The 13,721-nt window shown below is 43.8% G+C and overlaps 1 protein-coding gene across 3 annotated transcripts in view; it reads right to left on the bottom strand.

Moving 5' to 3' along the window:
* The window catches only part of LOC311106918 (sodium/potassium-transporting ATPase subunit beta-1-interacting protein 2), a gene marked incomplete at both ends in the record, with an annotated part of 156,770 nt that overhangs the window by 4,264 nt on the left and 138,785 nt on the right, over window positions 1-13,721 (bottom strand). For all 3 annotated transcript variants that reach the window (XM_084149308.1, XM_084149309.1, XM_084149310.1), the window contains one exon: window positions 12,944-13,004. In XM_084149308.1, the coding sequence (XP_084005434.1) occupies window positions 12,944-13,004 (61 nt within the window). The remainder of the gene's footprint in view (window positions 1-12,943; window positions 13,005-13,721) is intronic.

The raw sequence follows: 13,721 nt of genomic DNA, 5'->3' as shown, positions 1-13,721 counted from the left end.
TGACAAGCATACCCATAACCTGATGCAGCCACCACCATGCTTGAAAATATGAAGAGTGGTACTCAGTGATGTATTGTGTTGGATTTGCCCCGAACATAGCCTAACTCTTTGTATTCAGGACATAAAGTAAATTTCTTTGCCACATTTTTAGCAGTTTTACTTTTGTGACTTATTGCAAACTGGATGTATGTTTTGGAATATTTTTATTCTGTACAGGGTTCCTTCTTTTCACTCTGTCATTTGGGTGAGTATTGTGGAGTAACTACAACGTTGTTGATCCGCCTATAGTTTTCCTATCACAGCCATTAAACTAACTGTTTTAATGTCACCATTAGCATCATGGTGAAATCTCTGAGCTGTTTCTGAGTAAGGAACTGAGTTAGGAAGGACGGCTGTATCTTTGTAGTGACTGGGTGTATTGATACACCATCCAAAGTGTAATTCATAACTTCACCATGCTCAAAGAGATTCTCAATGTCTGCTTTTAAAATGTTTAACCATCTACAAATAGGTGCCCTTCTTTGCGAGGCATTGGAAAACCTCCCTGGTCTTTGTGGTTGAATATGTTTTTGAAATTCACTGCTCGACTGAGAGACCTTATAGATAATTGTACTGTATGTGTGGGGTACAGAGATTACATTATTATAGCACACAGAGCATGCAAATTATTATGTGACTTGTTAAGCAAATTTGTACTCCTGAACTTATTTAGGCTTGCCATAGCACAGGGGTTGAATACTTATTGACTCAAGACATTTCAGCTTTTCATTTTTTATTAACTTGTAAAAAAAAATGTAAAAACATAATTGCACTTTGCCATTATGTGGTATTGTGTGTAGGCCAGTGACACAAAATCTCATTTTAATCCATTTTAAATTCTGGCTGTAACACAATAAAATCTGGAAAAAGTCAAGGGGTATGAATAGTTTCTGAAGGAACTGTATGTGTAGCCCATGTATCTTATGCTGTCTGGCCAACAAGAGTATGGCATAGTGCGTTTTTTCGTTTGCTTGGATGCTTTCTCCGGTGAGATAGTTTCAGCCACTTGCGAATTGAAGAAAAGTTGTCGGGTGCACAGTGCACTGTTCGAATGCTAGAATTACTTTGGATAAACGTGCGAAGGTAACCTACTTTTTGATAATCAGATGAAAAAACCATGACTGGTTGGGTACATGGCACATTAAAAGGTAATACATTTTCACATTTAAATTACATGTCTTTACTATAAATCCCATAGAACTGGCATCTCCCTGGGGCCTACAAATCACTAAGTTCTCCCCTGGTTACAGAAGCCACATTTCCCCCCTAATAGGTACCCGAGAAGCCTGAACTGTCAGAGCCTCATGAGGCCTGAACTGTCAGAGCCAAATATAGGGAATCAGAACCTGCTGCAACTTGGCTATGCACACTGACATGCTGACACTACAGGCCAAGTCCAAAGCGCACACGCACGCTGCATAGCATCGACCAGAGTCGATGAACCACGGCAGCCTGAGGCTCAAACCCATAGGAAACCTGCAGTAACCTGGAAACTGTGTACTCGCACGCTGCCACGGCAGCCCAAGGCTCAAACACACAGGAAACTATGGTAACCCTGATCATGCGCACTTTAGGCGCTGCCGCACCCCAAGGCAGCCTAAGGCTCAAACCCACAGGGAACTGTGGTAACCCGGATAAATGCGCAACCTGCACGCTGCCTAACACCCACTCCTGGACTCAGCCATAAGAACACTATGAGCCACACTGGGTTAGAACCCCAACTGTGCTGCAGCACAGGTATCGCCAATCGTCATGCCCCTGAACAATACCCTAGAAGCTGCCACACCCCTAGGCAACCCTTGTCCTTTGCTGTCATATGCCAGGGAGACAACCCAAGAAAGTACCCTACCCTGAGCTGGATTATCGAAACAGACAAAAAGCTGGTCACAAACGCAGATATCCTTGGTTCCATCCATATAAACTCAGCAAAAAAAGAAACGTCCTCTCACTATCAACTGCATTTATTTTCAGCAAACTTAACATGTGTAAATATTTGTATGAACATAACCAGATTCAACAACTGAGACATAAACTGAACAAGTTCCACAGACATGTGACTAACAGAAATTGAATAATGTGTCCCTGAACAAAGGGGGGGTCAAAAGTAACAGTCAGTATCTGGTGTGGCCACCAGCTGCATTAAGTACTGCAGTACATCTCCTCCTTATGGACTGCACCAGATTTGCCAGTTCTTGCTGTGAGACGTTACCCCACTCTTCCACGAAGGCACCTGCAAGTTCCTGGACATTTCTGGGGTGAATGGCCCTAGCCCTCACCCTCCGATCCAACAGGTCCCAGATGTGCTCAATGGGATTGAGATCCGGGCTCTTCACTGGCCATGGCAGAACACTGACATTCCTGTCTTGCAGGAAATCACACTCAGAACGACCAATATGGCTGGTGGCATTGTCATGCTGGAGGGTTATGTCAGGATGAGCCTGCAGGAAGGGTACCACATGAGGGAGGAGGATGTCTTCCCTGTAACACACAGCGTTGAGATTACCTGCAATGACAACAAGCTCAGTCCGATGATGCTGTGACACACCACCCCAGACCATGATGGACCCTCCACCTCCAAATCGATCCCGCTCCAGAGTACAGGCCTCTTTGTAACGCTCATTCCTTCGACGATAAACGCGAATCCGACCATCACCCCTGGTGAGACAAAACTGCGACTCGTCAGTGAAGAGCACTTTTTGCCAGTCCTGTCTGGTCCAGCAACGGTGGGTTTGTGCCCATAGGCGACGTTGTTGCCGGTGATGTCAGGTGAGGACCTGCCTTACAACAGGCCTACAAGCCCTCAGTCCAGCCTCTCTCAGCCTATTGCGGACAGTCTAAGAACTGATGGAGGGATTGTGCGTTCCTGGTGTAACTCGGGAAGTTGTTGTTGCCATCCTGTACCTGTTCCGCAGGTGTTATGTTCGGATGTACCGATCCTGTGCAGGTGTTGTTACACGTGGTCTGCCACTGCGAGGATGATCAGCTGTCCATCCTGTCTCCCGGTAGCGCTGTCTTAGGCATCTCACAGTACGGACATTGCAATTTATTGCCCTGGCCAAATCTGCAGTCCTCATGCCTCCTTGCAGTATGCCTAAGGCACGTTCACACAGATGAGCAGGGACCCTGGGCATCTTTCTTTTGGTGTTTTTCAGAGTCAGTAGAAAGGCCTCTTTAGTGTCCTAAGTTTTCATAACTGTGACCTTAATTGCCTACCATCTGTAAGCTGTTAGTGTCTTAACGACCGTTCCACAGGTGCATGTTCATTAATTGTTTATGGTTAATTGAACAAGCATTGGAAACAGTGTTTAAACCCTTTACAATGAAGATCTGTGAAGTTATTTGGATTTGTACTAATTTATTTTTTACATGTGTGAAGCACACAGGCCATGCAACCTCCGTTGTTCACTGGAAGCAAATGGAGGAGGTGAGAAAGGGAACAGCTTGAAAGCCAGGGACCTGTTAGATATAGCCATAACATTGGGAGCAAAAGCTGCATTAGGACATAACATCACTTTGGAGTCGCCAGCCGCGAACTCCAAACAGGAAGGGTGTACTGATAGCGCGTCAAGATCCCCAACACTCTTGGCCAACGACAAGGCCATGAGCAGGGCAGTCTTGTAGGAAAGGACCTTCAGGTCCACAGACTCCAATGGTTCAAACGGAGGCCCACATAGAGCGTCCAGGACCATAGCCAGGTCCAAGGTCGGTGCCATAGGCTTAGACCAGGGTTCTCCAACCTTTTCTAGCATGAGAGCTACTTTAAAAAAATAAAATGTTGCGAGCTACACATTTTTTTCTAGCTTTCAAATAGGCACCTTCTTCTCTTCTCTCCCCTGCAACTCTTCCCCGGGTCTTTAGTGTACAAGAGAAAGTAGTGCACTATGTTTTCTGTCAATATACCTGGTAAAATAATGGTTAATAAACAACTATAAGGGGGGTCCTATAAAATCAGTGTTTTTTTCCCCACACACAGCGCTCCCCATCCCAGTAAGGATGTGTCTGTTGTGATCACCCTGCAGGAGTCAACGCCCTTAGGCACGACAGGGATACCTTGAGCCACCGATGGCAGTGGCGAGATGCATCCAGGCGTGTAGCAATCACACAACATTGAAACAGACGCATCAACAGAAGTCCCAGAGGCACCCCAGCTATCATAAAGGCCATCAGAGCCAATAACCGCAGGCACAAGCGAAAAGGCACCGATTGTCCCAGCTGAAATCATGCCAGACCGAGCCAGAATGCGTCCCTCCTCTGTTGGGACAAAAACACATGATTCAGAACCGAGTCCAGATCAAGACCCAAAAACGGAATGCACTGAGCCAGAGTCAAACAACTTTTCTTGTGATTCACTAAGAACCCCAGAGATTGAATATGGGAAACCAGCATGACAGTGTGGAGCTCCACCTGTTCCCTCAACGCTGCTACGACCAGCCAATCATCTAGATAGGCCAATACTCTGATCCCCTGGCACCACACAGGTGCCAAAGCCACCTCCACCACCATAGAAAAGGTGTGGGGCGATAGGGAGAGCCCGAAATACAGTAGGCCACACCCTCAAAATGAAACCTCAGAAGCTTTCTGTGGAGAGGATGTATAGACACATGAAAATACGCATCCTTCAGATCTATGGACGTGAAACAATCGCTGGGACGCACCGACTGCAATAGCCAGCAAAGTGTGAGCATTTTGAAATTGCAAACATTGAGGTGCATGTTTAAAACACGCAAGTCCAGGATGGGATGCAACATTCCATCGCTCTTGGGAACTATGAAGTACCGGCTGTACCAGCCGCTCTGTACTTCTGACACGGGGACCACCCGAATAGATGGTTTTGAAGGAGAGAGGAAATCTCCTCTTTCAAGGCAGGCACTAGGACCTCAGGGACCATTGACGTAATGATGCCACGAAAAGGAGGAGGACGCACAGCAAACTGCAGTCCGTACCCCCTCGTCACTGTCCTCATCACCCATGGTGAAACTGCGTATGCCCGCCACTGGACAGGGGGCACGCTGCCAGTCTCTCATACATTATGTCCTGAAGGGGCAGAGCGCCACCCTGAGGACTGGGATAATTCATTTTCAAATCCTTTTGACAACCATGTGTCTGATTGTGGGGAAGGAACTGTGTTTATTATGCCCACACCTGGATGATATCGCACTCTCAATACCCCTGAACACCAAGGAACCTTGGGTTGAAACAATGTGCTTTCGTGGTACTCCCGTTCTGATATCCGTCCCACACCGGGTTCGGGGACTTTGGCAACCAGTAACTTGCCCCCATTAACCGAGCCACTTGGGAGCACTGTTGCCACAGGACATGCTTGGAGAGGAAGACCCCGTCACCCCTGCGAAGGATTTTCATGGGAAAAGGACACGTAGAACTGCGTCCTGTTTTTGTTTCTATTCGAAACGTGCCTGTAAGGACTCCATAGTCGAGACAAACAATCTTGTTTGCGAAACTGGCTCATCCAAATACATCTGCATGTCCCTCTCAGGAATCCAGGACAACGTCAACTACAGGTGGTGCTGAGCCACCACTGTCACCCCCATACTTTCCCCCACAGACAGGATAGTATAGCAGGACAGACATCCAAAATCAGCCGTAGCGCGCATTTCAACGAAAAGCTCTGAAACCGTCTTCCCCGCCTCCACAGTCTTATTCAGCTCTTTCAGCAAATCGATATGATACATCTGCAGCATTGTGACCACATTCAACAACCGGGCTGCCACACCCTAGGCCTGGTATACTTTGTCCAGCTGATCCGCCGAGAACCGGCACTGTTTATTTGGAAGCACCGTGCTAGGATTAGCCCCTTTGTTAGCCCCTGGAGGTCAGTAACTTGCCAGCTTTACATCCATCGGTGGTGTGCAAATCAGCCCCGCCTCCTCCATACCCTGTACATTCATGAACTCACCATAACCTGGTAGAGAGGAATCTTGGGTCGCCTTTAGCTCATCGGCAAAATCCTTAAACAGGGGTATGCGACACTTCACAGCTGCAGGGAGAGGAGGTAGATACCTTCCCCCAAACCTAGAGGAACTCTGCTGTGGGGGAGAAGATGGCCAATCCACCCCCAGGTGATCTGTTGCCCTACGACACAGGTCCATCAAAGGCGTATTAACCACCAATGGTTCACTCTCCCCCGCCGAACCCAAAGCCAAGGCTGCCCCGGATTTATGTAATTAGATTCACACTCTGAAAACCCTCCAGAGCCAGCCAGGGATAGTACAGTATATCATCCCCGGAATCCGATCACTGCCAGAGAAATCGGAATGAGCCTCACTTGGCTGGGATGACAGCCCTATCAACTCCGACCACCGCTGCTGCTCTCTCCCGGCCTCAGACAACCCCAATCCCGAGGTCACTTCACCGGAAACCCTTCGCCAGCAGCCCCAATCTTTCTCACAAAGTCAGCCCGACGCCCAATGGAAGTTGAACCCAACCGGTGACAATGGTTACACGAACTGGTCCGAGCCAAGGCCTCCTGAGTGTGTTTCCACTCAAGGCAAACAGGACAGCACTCATGAGTATCTTTCATTTTCATTGTGAAATCACATGCCCTAGGGCACGGTCGGAGGTTCCAACTCGGCTGGTTAGTCTTTTTTAACTTACTCTTACCACTGGCCATCTTACTAAAGCAAGGAAGTACTGGCTACACAAGCAGTGCAGAAGGTAGTGGGTTTTTAGCAAAAACAAAAACCGATACCAAGAGTCAAAATCCGCAACATCTATTGGGACTAGAACTCTCTCCCTACTAACAGACACCTAAGTCGGAGCTGAATTTCGTAGTCTTTGTGTGCTTCAAAAGTTGCGTGACACGTTCTTCCTTCAGAGCTGAAGAGTGAAGCATAGAGGAAATTAATGCGAGCCCTGGTATTATAGCCAGGAAGGCAGGGCTTCTGAGGGCGGGCTCGGCATTGGCCCATTGGGCGTAATTTCAGTTTTCTTAAGGTGAATATGATTGGTCATTGACTCCCCATAGAATGTTACACTGAGTGACCGACTGACTGAAGGGAACAATTATGTAATAGAAAAGCTATTTTTATATTTTCCTTTTGATGGAGGCAATAATGTTAAATGCCTGCTGCTACTTATATTTACCATGCTAATATGAAAAATGGTGCTCACTTGATGACGAAACACACTAAAACATGGCTAATGGCTAAGGTGGATTATTAGTAGCCTATATCTATACAAAGAGCCCTGAAAGATTCCAGTAAAACACTATTAGCATTCAGAGATATAAAGTCCCCCCCTCACCGAAAGATATAGGCACATATTGATTGGCCTTTATTCAGTAGGCTTTAGCTATAGGGGAAGGTTTAATGGCAGTATTGTTGAGAATTGCAGTCAGCATGACTTGGTCTATGTCTCCAAATTGCTTTGTCTTAAGTACACACAACAAGTTGTTATGACAAAGCAGTAGCAAATGAAATGCCGCCGAGGGCCAATCAACATGACATTTCACCTTCCTGGTACACTGAACCTGATTGCAAATCCCATAGAGGAAGCTGCAACCTAATTTCCTTGTTATGAACGCAAAAAAAGTATTTACAGCACCTTGAACACACTGCTAGCTGCATCTTGATTCCCTTTCTCTCATCTTTACTCTCTCTCTCCTCTCTTGGAGGCAAAATACTTTAAAATACCATCCTTTCTTTAAAATGGACCCTGGGACATTACCCTTGATAGTAGCTGTAATTACGGAGTGAGCGTGTTGATTGGTTTTAGCTGTTCATTAACTTCGCTGAGGTGCTTCATGTACTATATTAATTAGAGCTGTAATGGCCAATATGGCTCCCAGATTAGTGTTTCCTCATGCCTCAGGGATCAAACCATCAATATCATTCTCATTCACTGGAGGATATGTTGGACAATATTATTCCTCTGTGTTTGGCCAAATTAAGCACAGCTAGATGACGGAAATGATCACCACCACCCTGCTCCCACTGCAAATATAGTATTATACTTCATGGGCTTTTTTCAGGTTCTTTAAATTCCAACTCTGGAATACATCAAATACATCAATGAGATTGTCAAGGGTAAATTCCAATTTAAGCTTGATTTCCCCTGAATGGCACATTTCTTACTGCCATTATCGAGTGGCAAATATAATCTGCTCGTAATTGGGACCAAAATGACTTTTATCATAACAATGCCTGAGGGAATCCTTTACTTATCCAGGATGGGCTATATAATATGCCAGATTGAGTTACTCCCCATTCTGGGCAGTGACATTTGGGCTCTAAAGATGGGAAAGCTATGTCTGGGGATATTCTTTAGAGAGAGAGAGACATGGTCTGATAGGCAATCTCAGGTAGATGAGAGACTCACGTTTGGTTGGGTCGTGGTTCAGCACTCCTGCCTGCCTAGTGTTGGCTCCCTCACAGGGGCTCCAGCAGAGCCAGGAAAAGTGCAGCATTTTTTACACTCAGATTCCCATGCTAAATGTAGAGGAAATAGCTACTAAGTGCTGAATCACTTATTTGACTCAATCTTTTTCTGGCCTGAGGGAGCAACCTCACCGCACACACTATGAATCTCTTAGTAATATCTCTCATAACAGCTCCCATATTCAGTGTACTGTCTGTACATATTGAAGGTGATCACACAGTTATTAGAGGTAAAGCCTTCCTCCACCACCACTGGAACTTTGTATATGAATACCTATTGCTGGTGAGCAGTACTGTATGTTGGGTTGTGACCACACTAACCAGCAGTCAGGTATAATGTCAGTACACTAAAAGTATTGTTAGTGTACTGACCTAGGGGAGGACCTAGGGGAGGACCTAGGGGAGGACCTAGGGGAGCCGGGCACTCTTACAGTTTTTTTCGATTGCTAACAAGCATTGTTCAATACTGCGGATACATGTGCAAAACTCTAAATACAGTTATCAAAACAACATGCAACTTGGCAATGCACATCCTACATGTCTCAAAAGCAAATCTTTCTACCAAATGAAAGCTAACAGTCTCTCACGACATGCACACTTTGTCAGTCATAGCATCATGACCTACAAAACTCTAAAAACAGCTACCAATTGAAAATGTGTCAATTTGTCTTTAGTTTCATATTTTATTAGATTAACCAACAGTCATTTTTACAAAAGAAGCGTGGCAAACCTGTACTGTATAGAATGTCCTGCAAGATATGTAAAGAAATAAAGCAGAAAGGCTGCAATATGCTTCAATACAATTTACTGTATTTTTGCAAATTACTGTATTTTGCTTTTTGCAGAGTAATTCCAAAATACACAAAAATAAATGATTCCAGTACTGTTAAACAAACAAAAAAGTGTATACACACTATGAATATGCATAGCATATTGTCCAAATGAAACAGATATATAACAATGCTAGTCAACCCTGTCTGCTGTATTGGGCCACAAGTTCACACCGTATGGCCTCTCGCGCAATACACCTGGGAAAGAATCTCTTTGCATGCCTGATCCATCCCTGGCAATCTTCTGCAGAGATATCCAGGCCTCCTGCATTCATTGCATCCAAGAGTGACATTTGATCATGTGGATGGTGGTCATAAACTTTCCACCTCCATGAGGAAAATAATTATTCTATGGGTTTGAGGAAGGGAGAGTAAGGGGGGAGGAAAAGTGACACCATCCTGGGATGGGCTGCAAACCACTCTGTGACTGCATGGGAGTGGTGAAATACCACATTGTCCCATACAATCACCCAAGGTTTCCATATTTCTTCTGACTTGCCATCTTTCTTCACCTGGCAAAAGCCTTCCATAGAGGTCATCCATGAATGAAATGAGGCGCTCTGTGTTGTGTGGCCCAATTAGTGGTTTATGTAAAAGCAATCCTTCAGACGATATTGCGGCACACATTGTGATGTTGGCACCCCTCTGGCCCGGGACATTCACTGTTGCTCTTTTCCCAATCACATTCCTTCCATGTCGGCGTGTTTTGGCCATGTTAAAACCAGCCTCATCCACAAAGACGAACATGTCTTGGCCTGGCTTCAAGCTCCATGACACTCTAAAATATAGTAAATCCACAGGGCAACATAACAGTTATTCTCTAACAGTAGTTTACATTACAGTATACTGTAACTGAAATCACTGCTGAGTGTACAGTGCTCTGGTGGGTTTTGTTTACAGTAAAAACAGTACTGTATTACAGGATATAGACATCTTACCTGGACATATTGGTACCGGAGTTCCTTGACACGATCAGAGTTCCTCTCAAAGGGAACAGTGTACACCTGCTTCATGCTGATATTATGCTTTGTCAAGACTCTAGCAATGGTTATTGTGCTTACACTTTCAACATTTTGAAATGTATTATTGTCTGCCAACACTCTCTCTTGAATTTGTCTGAGTTTTATGGCATTGTTGCTACTGACCATGTCAACAATGACAGAAAACAGAAATAAAATTACACACAAGTGGTTCGGAGAGCTTTTTCTCCATTTACTACTCTACAGTAATATTCAGTACAGTTAGATGCCCATGCAGAATGAATATCTTACCTGTTAGTTTGCTGGAAGGTTCTTATAATAGATGACACAGTTGAGCATTGCAAATTTAGCTGCACTCTGAGACCAGCATCTCTCATTGATAGACCATGATTGACAACATCATCAATGATTGTAGCCCTAGTCTCATCTGACACTACAACTCTGGGTCTTCCCCTCAGTCGTCTCCCACCACGGATACATAATCCTCTGCCTCTCCCAGCAACTCTTCCATGTTTGTAAGCCACTACACGATCTCTGGCTGGGTTCATGTTTATGTAAAATATATTCCAAAGATGTCCCCTTTTGTAGAGATGGTAATGACATAAAAAGGGAAAACACCTGGGTAGGTCTTCAGTTACGTAATGTAGAATGAAAATCAGCTGTGAATAATTAAGTTATTATTATTATTATTTTTATTGTAGAATTTCTATTTTGCTTTTACTGTAGCAATGTAAAAAATTGCAATCTAATTCAATTGTCAGTAGCTTTTGAACTTGAGTTTAACAGTTTTGATAAGGGTATCTTATAGGGGTGTAACGATTCGTTTTAACAACGATTCGATTTGTATCACGATTCGTGGTTGTCGATACGATTCAAGGACGATATTGGTTCATTTAGAACGATACGATCCGAAACGATTCAGTGACTTGAAATCGATTCAGTAACCTTTTAGCCAAAAATTCAACCAGTGTGACTGAAATAAATACCTGGATACTGGACAGTGCAGGTGAAGTTTCCTAGATTCCTGTTTCTTGTAAGGACCGCAATGGTGGCTTGATAATTTCTCGCTCGTCGGCTTCTCCTCTGTCGTCCGCCATGCTATGTTTTGTTGTCTTTGCGCCTTTGCGCTGCTGCTGGCGCGGGGCGATGACGTCACGGATAGGCAGACTGAATCGAGTAATGTTTAAAGCCTTTATCATTAAAAGTGCTAAGAAAAAACATCCATATAAAGTCTGACGTGCTTAAATCCAATGGGTTATTTCCTAGTATCGATACAATCGATTTATTACATTTTAAAACGATGTTAGATTGATATATGTTGTCCAAAAGGCCAACTCGCCGAGCACAGATCGATGTAGTTGGATCATAGAAATATAAATCGATACATCGATGTAGTAGATGGATCGTTACACCCCTAGTATCTTAACATTTGCAAAATGGTCTGTAGATACATAGAGTTTTGTTGGTAAATGTGTTTTTGTGAGACAAGTATTTATGTAATTTGAAAGATGTTGTCATTGAATGCATTTTGTGTCAAAGCAATGACAAATGATCCACAGGTTGCCACATAGAGTGTTGTTGTGATAACTGTATTTAGAGTTTGCCCATGTATCCGCAGTATTGAACTATGCTTGTTAGCAATCGAAATAAACTGTAATAAAGGCTTGCTAATAAAGGCTTGCTGCATCCAACACCAAATTCAATTCTAATAACTGTAATTATGAAACTGGAGGTAACATAGTGAAAACATGTCTGACACAATCGAGAAGGCATGTACAGTGTGCAATCACGTACAATCGCCTCTTGTGACCCCCGCTCTCTCTTTCTCGCTCTCTATCCCCTCTCGTTCCTTCTTTCTCTTTATGTCTGTTGCTTGGTGACGAATGTCACAAATGGAGAGAATGCGAGAGAGATTGCTAAAAACTAAATGGTATTGATCTAGCATGCCGGGGTAGTTTGCAAATGCATTCTTTCCAACACATACTATGTTTCCAAAGCAAGACCGGTAACAAGGAGAAGTTGCACATGTCTTGGGACAATCAATATTAATTATAAATGACGATAACACAAAAAGTAATTCCTGTCCCAATATATGTTTTGCTTTCTAATCTTGTAAAAATGAGGCAGTGGCCAAAGAGAATAATTAATGCATCTCGGAGTAAGGCAATTGGACTTTTAAATCCAAATGTTTGCTGGAGTATTAAACTTGGCTAAATCTAAAGATCCGACCAGAAGAGTAAATAAATTACTCTGTAAAAGCAGGAATACAGAGATGTCAGCCTTGAGCCAGACATACTGTATATATTTACCTGGATGTAAAATAATGAGTTATTATATTATGGAGCGAGTCCAGGAATATGGCTCATTAGTCCTATAGTAACAAAACATCAGTAATTGGAGTTATGTGATTGGTCAGGTAAAGCTTATGAATAAAAGGTGTGCGTTTCACTTGCCACGTTCACGTCATGTCGGAAACTCTGACATTTCCGACTTGCTTACTCGTTGTAGAAAGATGATACAATAGTTTCCCACTTGGAAATTATCAGAATCAACCAATACGCAAATAATTTACGTTCATTTTAACTCTGAGGTCCTGAGTTTCCGACATGACGTGAACGGGGCAACTGAGGTACATGAGGTGAGATAGCACTGAGCTATATTTCTCCTAGATCTACAATAGTCGCTGAATGGCAATACTCACAGCTGTCCTCCTCTTCTGAGATGAGCTTCACCACATAACAGGCATAGATGAACCCAACAAGCTGTAAAAGAGAAATGGGGAAAGTTAATTTGTCTGCAGTTTTGAGTTGTGACATTTTACAGTGAGAAAGAGACTAATTAGAATAGCACAATCAGTGGAGGAAACATATATTTTTGTGTCCATGCCCTCAAGAGCAACAGAGAGTTACAAAAGAGTATTGGAGGGAAAATATGAGCCACCAGTGATACAAAATTGGAACAAGATAGAGATCAAAAGAGCATCTCCAAGTGGAAAACATTCTGTGTTGAGGAAACAGGTGTTAGTAAAGCATCTAATGCATCACTCTGCTCTAGGAAATGGGTCATATAGAGAGGAGGAAGAGAGACGACAACGGAAAAAGAGAGAAAAAAGAAACCCTGCTTTGTCACTGGAAAAACACGGTTTAAGAGACATTTCACAAATAGTGACAAATAGATGGCTCCCTCCGGAGGCGGGGGCTAATAATGTGGGCTTGGCGGTTCTTAATAAGACTGTATTTAAAATGTGTCACCTAATATAATGATTAAGTGGATTAAGTTTAACAATAGAAAGCCAGGCGAACATAGGAACATAGGAAATCTAATTGAAGGCTTATCCAAAGTAGCACACTAGATATCCCTGCTCTACGCACTAATACAACTCAGAACAAGACAACAATATTACTCTCTTTCCCCGCTCCTCCTTAGGCCTGTAATTTCATAGACCAGGGATTGGAGGTCTCTGATTGGATTGCGCGATA

The sequence above is a fragment of the Coregonus lavaretus genome (genome assembly GCF_964263955.1).
Source record: "Coregonus lavaretus genome assembly, chromosome: 31".
Lineage (NCBI taxonomy): Eukaryota > Metazoa > Chordata > Actinopteri > Salmoniformes > Salmonidae > Coregonus > Coregonus lavaretus.
This window is presented reverse-complemented; position numbering and strand designations above follow the sequence as displayed.